We start from the raw sequence: 13,392 nt of genomic DNA, 5'->3' as shown, positions 1-13,392 counted from the left end.
CACATACTAGTTTCATGTTTTGCTGTGGAAAAAAATTCCAAAAGTCTTGAATCTCTGCAAACAGAAATATTTCCTTGTTGCCATCTTTTAAACTGTGACCACCCCAGTTCTCGATTTTCCAATGAGAGAAAATGTTTCCCAGAATCTATCATAAAGTCAGAGTCCTATAGCATGGAGACAAGCCCTTTGGTCCAAATTGGACCATGCCGATCAAAATGTCCGTCCATGCTAACTCCATTTCTCCCCACTTGGCCAGTATCCTTCTAAACCTTTCCTATCCATGTATTTGTCCAAATGCCTTTTAAATGTTGTTAATGTACCCGCTTCAACCACTTCTGCAGGCAGCTCATTCTATATGCGTACCACCCTCTGTGTAAAAACGTTGTCCCTCAAGCTCCCCTTTATTCTTTCCTTAAACTCTCAACCCTGGGAAAAAGACTAAGTGCATTCACCCTATCCATTCCTCTCATGATCTTATACACTCTTGTCATGTCAAGCCCTTTTGGAATCTTATAATTCAATAATATTTACTGTCATTCTTTTAAGTTTCAAAGAGTGCAGCAAACATACTTGTGAACCACAAAAAGGTCATTTATCTGTTTATCTCTCAACCAGCCCCACTAAAACAGATGATCTTGTCATATATTACTTGAATTTTCTTTTGAGTGATCTTGCTGTAGCATATTGGTTACTGTGATTTCTTCCATCATTATCAGAACTGTACTTGGATATGTGGAAAAACCCTAATATGAATTTCCTTTCATCTAACACTTTTAAAACTTAATTCCAAACCAGCTTGACTGGATTTTAAATCAGAGCTTCTTACTTTATATCTAACATACAAATCAGAACTTTGTATTTAACAAAACAGCCATTGTTATAATGATTAGTTGCTAGTTAACTATAAGAATATGTAATTGTTAAAATAGGGGAAAAATTTTCAAAAGATTTGAGGATGTATAAAGTTTATGATATCTTTCAGATTTGCCACCTTAACTCTGCGGCCTCCTTTAGCCTTGAAAAATGTATTTTTAACATTCCTCCAAAACTGCATGTTCCTCTGACTGACTGACATTTTGGACATGACAAACCCTTCTCTTTGACTCACCATCCATAGCTATATCTTTCATGGTCTGGGCTGATGTTACTGGAATGCTCTCCCAAACCCCCTAATGCTTAAACTGCAAACTCTGCTGGCGGCATGATGTGCGCTGGTGAAACCTGGAGCAGGTCTCTGGCTGCTGAGTGGATTGGGCTGGTGAAGTCTGGTGTGGGACTATAAATGGCGGCGAAGAAAAGGTTGGACTCTCTTTAAGTTAATTACTTTTTAATTTTAGGTTAATGAGAATGCTGTTGATTCATGGCAATTGTATAAACTTTTCACTCAATACATTTGACAATAATTTATTCAATCAATCAGCCAAATTTTCAGTTTAGGAAGCCTTCCTGAAACTTATCTCTTTGTCAATGGTTAAGTATCCAGTATCTTCCTGTTTGGCTAAACATTTATGGCAGGGGTCATAACTGCCACAAAAGATGGTTGGCGGTCAGTCATTCCGTACTAGGACATCACTGCAGGAGTTCCTCAAAAGGCCCAACTATTTTCAGTGTTTAAACAACTTTCCTTCCATCATAAAATCAGAAATGGAGTTGTTTGCTGATGATTGCACAATTATCAGTACTATCTGCAACTCCTTAGATCTGGAGCAACCATTGTCAAAATACAACCAGACCTGGAAAATATGCAGGTTTGGGCTGACAAGTGGCAAGTAATTTCTGCACTGTACAAGAAAATAAACTTTGAGGATAAACTTACAAGTAATATCAAGATGGACAGTAGGAGCTTCTTTAAATACATGACAATAAAACTGACCTAAATATGTAAAAAGAAAGAGAGTGGCTAATGGGAACACAGGACCCTTAGAGAGTGAGACTGGTGAAATAATGATAGTGAATCAGGAAACACAGAGTTATAGAGAGGTACAGCATGCAAACAGACCCTTCGACCAACTCGTTTATGCTGACCAGATATCCTAATCTAATCTAGTCCCATTTGCCAGCACTTGACCCATATCCCTCTAAATCCTTCCTATTCATAAACCCATCTAGATGCCTTTTATATGCTGTAATTTGTACCAGTCTCCAGCACTTCCTCTGGCAGCTCATTCTATACACGCACCACCCACTGCATGAAAAACGTTGCCCCTTAGGTCCCTTTTATATCTTTCCCCTCTCATCCTGAACTTATGCCCTCTAGTTCTGGACTCCCTCACCCCAGGGAAAAGATCTTGTCTATTTACTCTATCCATGCCCCTCATGATTTTATAAACCTCTTTAAGGTCACCCTGACTTAAACCTACCAAGTTTTGCTCACCCATTATTTGTTTAATGATGTTCTTGTGAAGAGCTGCAGCTATTTTATTACATTAAAAGCATCATATAAATTGTTGTTATTGCTTCATAACTTCATTCTGCCAAGATATGGTTCCTTGGTTTCCTTTTTGTCAGTCGCCCAGTTTTCATGATGGGCTATTTGACCACAGTGTATCATAAGGTGGCATGATTGTTCAGTGGTTAGCACTGCTGCCTCACAGCGCAAAGGACTTGCGTTTGATTCCACCTCGGGTGACTGTCTGTGAGAAGTTTTAATGTTCTCCTCGTATCTGCATGCTCCGGTTTCTTTTCCCCCCACAGCAGAGGAGTTTAAATAATTTGCATTAGTACTCACAATAAAAAATATTAAAAATACCATCTAATTAAAGAGGAAAAAGGGGAGAGGAAATAAGTAATTATGACTACAGAAAAAGTACTAAACAATCTACTGGGGCGAAAGACTAAGTTTCTTGAACCTTATGGGATATTAAAAGAAGTTGCTTCCAATATTGTTTAGATTCTGGAAAAGTTCTGGAGACTTGGAAACCTGCTAAAGTAACACCTTTATTCAAAAACACAGGAGGTAAAAAAAAAATGCCAGTTAACTTAATGTCAGTTGTTGGGAAATGTAGGGTGTACTGTACAGCATGCAATAGCAGAGCATTTGAAAACACATAATATAATCAAGCAGAGTCAGCAAGACTTTATGAAGAGTAAAGAGGTAAGAAATAGGATAAAGGGAAAGAAGAGGATGTGATATATTTGGATTTCCAGTTGGTATAAGTTAGCACATATTTGGGTTAGCAAGTTTTGAGAAGATTTCTAGTTCAGGTTGAGATTCTGGATGTAGTTTTGCTCACTGAGCTGGAAGGCTAATTTTCAGACATTTTGTCACCATACTAGGCAACACCAGTGAGCCTGTGGACAAAGTGCTGATGATTCCTGCTTTCTTTTTATATGTTTGGGTTTATTTGGGTTGGTGATGTCATTTCCTGTTATTTTCTCAGGAGGTAGTAAGTGGGGTCCAAGTCAATGTGTTTGTTGATAGAACTCTGGTTGGAATGCCATGCTTCTAGGAATTCATTGAGGAGAAAGTGAGGTCTGCAGATGCTGGAGATCAGAGCTGAAAATGTGTTGCTGGAAAAGCGCAGCAGGTCAGGCAGCATCCAGGGAACAGGAGAATCGACGTTTCGGGCATAAGCCCTTCTTCAGGAATGGCATGTGAATTCCTTGAAGCTTGGCATTCCAACAGGAACACTATCAACAAACGCATTGACTTGGACCCCATTTACCACTCCCTGAGAAAATAACAGGAAATGACATCACAGGAAACAGCATCACCAACCCAAAGAAACCCAAACATATAAAAAGAAAGCAGGAATCATTGGCAGTGCTTTATCTGGAGGCTCACTGAAGATGTTGCCTAGTATGGTGACAAAATGTCTGAAAATCAACCTTTCAGCTCAGCGAGCAAACCTACATCCAGAACATATTTGGGTATTCAATAAGATAAGAGCCCATGGTTGTGGAGGTCATATATTAACATACATTGAGGAGTTGCTAACTAATAGAAGGCAGAAAGTTTGGACAAAGGGATAGGGACATTTTAAAGGATGGCAACCCAAAATGAATGGAGAATCACAAGGATCAATGTTGGGGTCACATATATAAATGACTTGGATGAGGAAAGTAAAAATGTAGCAGTCAAGTTTGCAGATAACATAAAGATAGGTGGGAAGGCAAGTGAGTCAGGAATGACAAAGAGAATGCAGAAGAATAAAGATAGGTCAAGTGACTAAGTAGAAACTTGGCACATGAAATGTATTGTAGGAAAGTGTGAGATTTTGCACCTTAGCAGTGAGAAGAGGAGATGAATATTATTTAAATGGAAGAAGACTGCAGAAATCTACAGAAGACAATTTCGAAGCCTTGTGCATAAATTACAAAAAAGCTAACATACAAGTTCAGCAGGTATAAGGAAAGCAGACAAAATGTTGTCCTTTATTTCAAAGGAAACAGAATATAAAATTAGGGTAAGTCTTACTAAAACTATACAAGACACTAGTTAGACCACAGCTGGAAAACTGAACAGTTTTGGTTCCCTTTTCTAAGGGACACAGTCCAGAGAAGGCTCACTAAGTTGATCTCTGATATAGAGGGACTATCCTTTGAGGAGAGCTTGTACTCATTGGGAATTTAGAAGAATGAGGCGCAACCTTATGATTCTTAGGGTACTTGACAGGGTAGATGCGGAGAAGATGCTTCCACTTGTGCGAGAATCTGGCATCAGAGGGGACATTCTCAGAGTACAGGGTTGCCCAATTACAGCACAGATGAGGAGGAATTTCTTCCTTCGGAGGGTCATGATTCTGTGGATTCTTTACCACAGAAGGCTCTAGAGTCTAATTCGAAGGTGAGATAGGCAGACTTTTAGCCAGTGAGGAAATCAAGGGTTAAGGGAAACTTGGTTGAGGCAAATGGAGTTGAGGATTATCAGATTAGCCTTGATGTCACTGAATGGCAAAGAAGCCCTGATGTGCCAAATGGCTTTTTCTGTTCTTACATCTTCTGGTCTAGGACAAACATTTTTCAACAACATCACATAATACTTCGATAACAGTAGAATTCAAAGTTCACCTTGTTATTTCATAGAAAACACAGCCTGTGCTCCAGATGTCCATTTTGAAGCTGTAGTACCCATCTGTAAGAAGACATTCCGGGGCTCTATACCATCGGGTAGAAATATATTCTGTATATGGCTGCTTTGAGAGGACACTCCTACACGAACCAAAATCTGCCAACTTCAGCACGTTTTGCTGCAAGGTAAACCCAGCATATTTAAAACATGGAATAGTTACCAATATCATCTTTCTATTGGAATAAACTGACCAGTTACAGAAAAGATCATAAAATCCACTTCATTTGTCTACTTCAATTTCCTTTTCTAAATGATTTTATTGGACTAAGTTGGAGTCATCCAAGGGACCAAATGGAAGAAGGGACTAACCTCAGCTAACAGAACTGATCATGATATAAATACAGGTTTCCATTTTAGTGAGCATTAGTAATTTAATAAATTTTAATTTGAGGCACAGCTAGCTTCTCTTTCAATCGATTTCTCTCTAAATATTGTAATCAAACTCACTAAACAATCACGTATTACCATTTGAATTTTTCTTTTTAACATTTTATTTCAGTAAAATACCCAAACCATTACATAGCCCTCAATAACCAATTTTAAAAGATAGCTGTTCATTTCATAACAAAAACATACTTTATTCATAATTTCTTAAACATGACTATCCAATCACATTCCGCAGGGAAGCACAAATTCTAGATGGACATCAATCCTTATTGCTCAAACAACAGCTCACATCCAAGTCTCTAAAGAACATAGAAGAGCAGGGATCACTGCTCCCCAATAAACCATGACCTTAGTCTTGTATTTGAGATCTTGGTCCTCGGTCAACAAAAGGCTGAATTGGTGTGTTGGAGACTGATGAATTTCATTGTCCATACCTACCTTGCCAAGAGGTGGTTCTAAAGACATAAAAAATTATATATTTTTCTTTCATGGGATGTGGGAATCATTGGTAAGGCCAGATTTTGTTGTTCATCCCTATTTGCCCTCAAGCAGCCAATCCCCTACTTGAACTGCTGCAGACCTTGTGGTGTAGGGGTACACCCATAGTATTAAAATTAATTACTTTTTCCAGGAACTTATCTATTTCTCACATGCTTCAGAGAAACAAACAAAATTGACCCTAATAAAACAGAAGTTACTGGAAAAAAAATCAGTAGGTCTGACAGCAAGTGTGTAAAGATAGCAGAATTAACATTAAGCAGAGGCAACAACTTTGTAGAACACTTAAATTCTGACCACAAAAGTAACCCTAAACTTCCTGTTCCCTGGCTAACATCTCTCTCTCATGTTAGTTGCAGTGCTTCAGTAAAGATCAGGACAAACTGAAAGAACAGCAACTCATTTTCAACTTGGGGACCCTGCAGTTTTAGGACTCAATACTGAGTTATTTTTCCATGTCCCTACCCCAATCCCCAGGCCTTGTCATCATGTGGGCTGCTACCACAACCAACCCATTGTAATCTACTAATAGTTCCCATTTGCAACTCTTGATTCTCCCGGCTGACCATTACCCATTCCTTTGTCTGCCCAAGCATTGTTCTCTATCTCTCTGGGCTCCAAATATCATTTACTCCTCTCACCCTAACTTATTCACCTTTTCCTAGTTACAAATCAGTTCTGAAGAAGGGTCACTGGATCCAAAACATTAACTCTGCTTTCTCTCCACAGATGTTGTCAGACCTGTTGAGTTTTCTCCAGCAATTTCTACTTTTGTTTCTGATTTCCAACATGTGAAGTTCTTTGGATTTTTTTTGTTTAAAATTGACACGAAGTTCAGTGTATGTGTAGGTGAACACACAAACATCACATGCATTCTCTAGCTCTATGAATGAAGTTAAAGTGGTTTAATTTTGGACTGAAGGCAGTATAGATTTCCAACAAGGTCACCATGCCAGTAGGTAATTTGCTAGCTGTGAGATGCAATTTACAGCAAGGAAAAATGGAGGAGAGACAATGTGAAGGAAAACTGCTTTGACTACATTGGCTGTACAACAAGTGCAAAATTCCAAATAAATGTCCTGATCTCCATTGTTAATTAAAGTATATTGGTCAGTCTGCTGCCCTTCTCCCACCATTGAAAAGAAAGATTTCAGTCTGACTATTAAAAGTAATATGTCCTTAATTGTTCTGACAGATTGCAAACATACAGTGGAGATAGAGGTCACATTGCGACAGCAAGGCAAGCATTCACTGAAGGGGACAATTGTATTTCTCCAAACATTCCCCTTTTCATTGACTTTTTCCATAGTATTTAGGTCTCTTAAAGGTCCTCAAGTATCAGCTGATTCCTAGGTGATGTTACTATTTCGGCTTTTTCATTTTCTCGCAGAGAATGTTGTTGCAGTGGTAACTGTTGTGTTTATCTAGTTTGATTGCTAACAATAACCTTCTGGGATTGATGATCACTCTATACTCTGCGAAGGTGTAGAAGATATTGTCTTGACCCAATGCTTGCAGTGAAGGCACAGTTTTTCTAAGAAAAATCTCTTTGACTGCGATGATATATCTGGTCCTTGTTCTGATGAAGAGTCACAGGACTCAAAATGCAAACTCTGCTTTCTTCATGATTTTTAAACTTCTCTAAGGTCACTCCTCAGTCTCTAGCATTATTCAGCTTATTCAGCTTCTCCCTAAAGCTCAAATTCTCCAACGTTGGCAACATCCTTATAAATCTTTTTTTTGAACCCTTCCAAGTTTAACAACATCCTTTCTGTAGCAGGGAAACTAGAATTGCACACATTATTCCAAAAGTGGCCAAACCAATGTTCTGTACAGCCGCAACATGACCTCCCAACTCCTGTACTCAATACTCTGACCAATAAAGGAAAGCTTACCAAACGCTTTCTTCACTATCCTATCTACCTGCTACTCCACTTTCAAGGAGCTATGAACCTGCACTCCAAGGTCTCTTTGTTCAGCAACACTCTCCAGGACCTTACCATTAAGTGTATAAGTCTTGCCCTGATTTGACTTTCCAAAATGCAGCATCTCACATTTATCTGAATTAAACTCCACATCTGCCACTCCTCAGCCCACTGGCCAATCTCAACAAATCACGTTGTACTCTGAGGTAATCTTCTTCACTGTCCACTACACCACCAAATTTGGTGTCATCTGAAAACTTACTAACCTTACCTCCTATATTCACATTCAAATCATTTATATACACGATTATACAAAAAGCAGTGGACCCAGCACTGAACCTTGTGGCACACCACTGGTCACAGGCCTCCAGTCTGAAAAGCAACCCTCTGCCACTATCCCTCTCTCCTATATTTGAGCCAGTTCTGTATCAGAATGGCTACATAGCCCTGTATTCCATGTGATCTAACTTTGCCAACCAGTCTACCATGCGGAACCTTGTTGAATGCCTTCCTGAAGTCCATATAGATCACGTCCACCACTCTGCCTTCAATCATGTTCGTTACTTCCTCAAAAAACTTAATCAAGTTAGTGAGACATGATCTCCCACTTACAAAGTCACACTGACTATCCTTAAATCAGTCCATGCCTTTCCAAATACATGTAAATCCTGTCCCTCAAGATCCCCTTTAACAACTGTCCACCACTGATGTCAGGGACACAGATCGATAATTTCTTGGTTTTTCCTTACCACCTTTCTTAAATAATCGTGAAGAGAGATTGGATAGACTGGGGTTGTTATCCTTGGAGCAGAGGAGGCTGAGGGGAACATGATTGAGATGTATAAAATTATGAGGGGCACAGACAGGTAGATGGGAACAAACATTTCCTCTTGATGAAGGATCAATAACCAGGGGACTGATTTAAGGTAAGGGGGCAGGAGGTTTAGATGAGGTGAGAGTGAAAAAAACTTTCATCCAAAGGGTGGTGGGATTGTGGAACTCACCTCCTGGAAGAGTGGTAGAGGCAGAAATCCTCAAACATTTATATAGTGTTTAGATGTTCACTTGCGATGCCAAGGCATAGAAGGATATAGGAGAAAGTGAGGTCTGCAGATGCTGGAGATCAAAGTTGAAACTTTATTGCTGGAACAGCACAGCAGGTCAGGCAGCATCCAGGGAACAGGAGATTCGACGTTTCGGGCACAGGCCCTTCTTCAGGAATGAGCAGAGAGTGTTCAGCAGGAGAAGATAAAAGGTAGGGAGGAGGGACTTGGAGGAGGGGCCAACTCCCCTCCTCCAAGTCCCTCCTCCCTACCTTTTATCTTCTCCTGCTGAACACTCTCTGCTCATTCCTGAAGAAGGGCCTGTGCCCGAAACGTCGAATCTCCTGTTCCCTGGATGCTGCCTGACCTGCTGTGCTGTTCCAGCAATAAAGTTTCAACATAGAAGGATATAGACCAAGTGCTGAAAAATGGGATTAAAATAGGTGGCTGTTTTGACTGGCATAGACTTAATAAGCTGAAGAGTCTTTTTCTATGCCTTCTAGACCTCTATGACTTTATGACAAGAACAAGGAAGCACTAACCCCAAGAAATCCCTAATCCTTGTCCCAGCAAACTGATTCTGCTTGGAGATTTCTTCCTCCTGAGAAGGAAGACAATCTCTGGAAAACTGCAACATGAAGGGAAGGAATCAAGAAAATGAACTTCACAGAAATCTTCAACTTGACAAAATGTCTAGAACCATGACAGTGTCATAAGTAACTTCCTATTCTGACAGTGAGACAAGGGGACTGCAGACAGGTTTACACCATGTGTGCCATGACCGGTATTGACTTACACTGGATCAATCACCATCTTATCCAATTTACCATCTCAATCTATTTGGCCTCTAAGCAGCAGAGGTAATAGAAGCAATGCCGCAAAAATATTAACGACTTAGGCCACTAAGGTACCAGCAAGGAGGCCCTTTTGTGTCAGTGCCTCATTACCAACCTCTCCAGCTCCTACAGCTAGTGTATATATTTTCTGCTCAAACCTGAAGTCCACCATAACAAGCATCTGTGATGAGGTCTTTGATCCTGACTAGCAAAAAACATCAGGACTCAACAAAATTATCAAGAGATACCTAACTGAGTACAAATACAAAGTTTTCCTTGACTGGAAATTTTTCCATGGCTCAAGAGAAAAGCAGCAGTCTTACAGGTGTCAGAAAGTAATTCTATAGCAAAAAAAACCCCACAAAATAAAAGAACAAATAGTGGGTAAAAAGACTGCAGGACATCCAGCGACTTGTAGACACCAACAAACACAGTTTCTTCAATACTATTGAGATAATAATCTATAGCCCAAGTCCAAAAGAACCTTCCCAGCTGAGAGTTAAGAATGAAAAGGAGCTCATCAAAAATGTGTTTTTGTGCAGTGTTCAGTGGACTGAATATTCTGCAGAATTCTTCAACTCCTTCAGCTTGAATGTCCTCAACTCCATTCCTCCATACCTGTCAAGCTAACACAGCCCAGACAAAGCTGTAAAAGTATTTCAGTAAATGAGAAACAATTAGGCCTCTTTACCATGGTATCCACCACCTTGCAAGCATACTGCACTTCTCATTCAGTAAAATCTATTCTCCACCTTCCATCAAAAAGGGAGATTAAATTTATGTAGCAATGGATTGTTTTTGTTGTTTCTGCAGTTACATTTTCTTTACACATTATAATGAATTACCAGCTCTCTGCTGTCTTCAATTTTAGGAGCCAGAATTTCTTCGTCCTCCACTTGGCCACTTACCTTTTAAGTAACCTTCCTTTTACATGGCTCCAGCAGCACTAGAAATTCCAAACAAGTGAGCACTAAGCATTAGGTATATTCCATATGAAAAGCTTCCCTGCATAAGTTAGACTAACCCCTGCTATTTTGTGGTCAGCAACTTTAGAAGTCTAATACCCAGAACACAAACCTATAGTTTTGTATGTCAGAAATAATTAATATCAAGTTGGCACGGCAACATTCAATAACAGCTGGAAGACCCAGCAGTCTGTGGTGTCCAGGACACTGAACAACCTGTAGCCATTCCTAATAGAATGAAAGAATATATTTATGCAAATCTTTCCTTTTGGTAAATCAAACTGATTAACAGCTAATAATTTTACTTTGAGACACATAATTGGCATTATTATGTATGTAATTGCTGCCCAGCACAGTTATACATGCTCATACCTCCACATAGCTGGCACAGACAAAAAAGAAACTTAAGTTACAGAAAAAGGGATGATACATGTAATTCTATCCACAAAATACTCCGAAGTTAAAGAAACAGGAAATTATATAGCAACATTTATAAATATGATGTCACATGGTGTCAAAAAAAGCCAAAGGAGTCTGCATAGTTGAACAACCTGATGAAAAATCTGAGATTAATCCATCTTGAATCTCTAATGTTCAGCCCATCACTTTCCATTTGGAGAAGACAAAGTTATGTTGGAAAGATAACACCTGCATTAGGGACATCTGTCATTGTGAAGTTGGGAAAAACTATTATCTGCTGTGAGGAGACTGGAAAATCATATGATAGGATTCTGTGGGACTCTTTCTGATGCCAACGATATATTTGGACTGGACCATTATACCATCCCCAACATGCATCCTGGAGTTCCAAAGCTATTTTGGAATTCTTGCACTGTCAAATTCCAATGTACTTTTTAGCAAACATCCAGACCTAGTCCATTCACTATTCCCCAACTACCAGTTTAGATAATGTGTATGTCACATTATCAAGGATTTAAAGTCTCAACATATAATATATCAATGCATTTACAGTACAGCATCATAGTTAATTCAATTTTAATCCAAATTAGTTAATGTTTTCTCTTTGTATTCTGCAAGCCATAGAGTTCAATTTTTGCAAAGATACAATGCCGATTCTTGTGCTTGTGAAAGTGACATCTCATGTTTGTGACAAGCAATTTTAGTTTGCATATGCTACACATACAGAGTAAACTTCTCTCTACTCCACCTTAATCTCAAAGGTTCATGCATGCTAATTCAATTTGAACTTCTCAATTTCTCAGTCAAGAGCCTGAGTACATTCCCCAGGCAACACAGCTAGGATTGATAAATCACCATGTAACGGACAGCATAGCAAGACTGTGCCTGTGCCAGGTGGTGAGGCAACCATTAAGACAGAAAAATACTTATCCTACCTTGTCCTCACCAATCTATGTCACAGATTGGTCTGTTCATGACAGTTTCATTAGGAGTGACAATCATACAGCTGTTGTGGTGACCCAGTCCCTCCCATCCTGAGGTGTGGCACTGCCTCCATGCTACATGGGACAGACTTTGAACAGGTCTAGTACCTCAAACAAAAACAGAAATTGCTGGAGAAACTTGGCAAGTCTGGCAGCATCCGTGGAGTGAAAAGAGTTGTTAACATTTCGAGTCTGGTGACCCTTCTTCAGAGCAGAATGGTCTGAAGAACAATCAATGGCATATTTGACATCATCTTCAAGCCTACAAACTAAATAAAAGAGCATGTGAAGCAAGTGCAGGTTTCCTTCAAAGTCACACATCATCCTGACTTAGAAGTAGATCACTGTTCCTTCACTGTCATTGAGTCAAAATTCTAGAACACCATTCCTGAAGAATTATGGGTGTTCATACAATATATGGACTACAGCGGTTCAAGAAGGCAGCTCACCACCACATTCTCCAGAGCAAATGGGACAGACCCATGTTGGTCTGGACAAAAATACCCACATCCCATGAACGAATTTACAAAGAAATCCCACTACTCTGTAATACTGAGAGTTGAATCACATTTTTTTAAAAAAACCTACCTTAATTAAAATGTTTTCTGGCTTTACATCTCTGTGAAAAATCCCATTTCTGTGATGAATAAAAGCTTTGGTGAACTAAATGAGTTGATCCATGATTTTCATTTATAATTCTCTCAGCAATTTCATCACTATACCATTCATATAACAATCAACTGTTATCAGCGGAGATACTTTTGTTTTACAATGAACATGTATATCTTGAAAAGATTATTGCCACTATAATCCATCCAACAGTCCTAAAATTTAAATTTTTTTTAGACCGGGTATTTCACACCACTGAAGCAGGGAGATTTGAAACCAGACCATGTGGTCCAGAGGTAGGGACACTACCACTGTGCCACAAGAAGCATTCAGTCCATAAATTTGAACATCTTAAATTAATTGCTTAGTAATTAGCAAACAGAGGTAAGTCATATAATAGAGGCACTTCTACACACTGAGTCTGCACTGACTAAAAAAAAATTACCTTTCTATACTAATGTTACTTTCCAGCATTTAGCCCACAACCTTGAATATTATGAAATTTTAAGTGCTCATCCAAGTGCTTTTTAAAGGTTGCGAGATATCGCATTTCTACTACCCACTCAGGCATTATGTTCCAGATTCCCAGCACCCTCTGGGTCAAAAAGAACTTTTCCCTTCGTCCCCTCAAAACTTCCTGGTTTTCACCTTAAAA

At 39.3% G+C, this 13,392-nt stretch overlaps 1 protein-coding gene across 2 annotated transcripts in view; it reads right to left on the bottom strand.

Annotated features, from left to right (window-relative positions):
* LOC122553504 (MAPK/MAK/MRK overlapping kinase-like) overlaps positions 1-13,392 on the bottom strand; it is a 129,850-nt gene that overhangs the window by 56,451 nt on the left and 60,007 nt on the right. For both annotated transcript variants that reach the window (XM_043697359.1, XM_043697360.1), the window contains 2 exons: positions 12,717-12,765; positions 5,011-5,189 (listed from right to left, as the gene is read on the bottom strand). In XM_043697359.1, the coding sequence (XP_043553294.1) occupies positions 5,011-5,189; positions 12,717-12,765 (228 nt within the window). The remainder of the gene's footprint in view (positions 1-5,010; positions 5,190-12,716; positions 12,766-13,392) is intronic.

The sequence above is a fragment of the Chiloscyllium plagiosum genome, chromosome 10 (genome assembly GCF_004010195.1).
Source record: "Chiloscyllium plagiosum isolate BGI_BamShark_2017 chromosome 10, ASM401019v2, whole genome shotgun sequence".
In the NCBI taxonomy this organism is placed as follows: domain Eukaryota; kingdom Metazoa; phylum Chordata; class Chondrichthyes; order Orectolobiformes; family Hemiscylliidae; genus Chiloscyllium; species Chiloscyllium plagiosum.
Note: the sequence above shows the minus strand (reverse complement) of the source record. Positions and strands in the feature narration are given on the sequence as shown.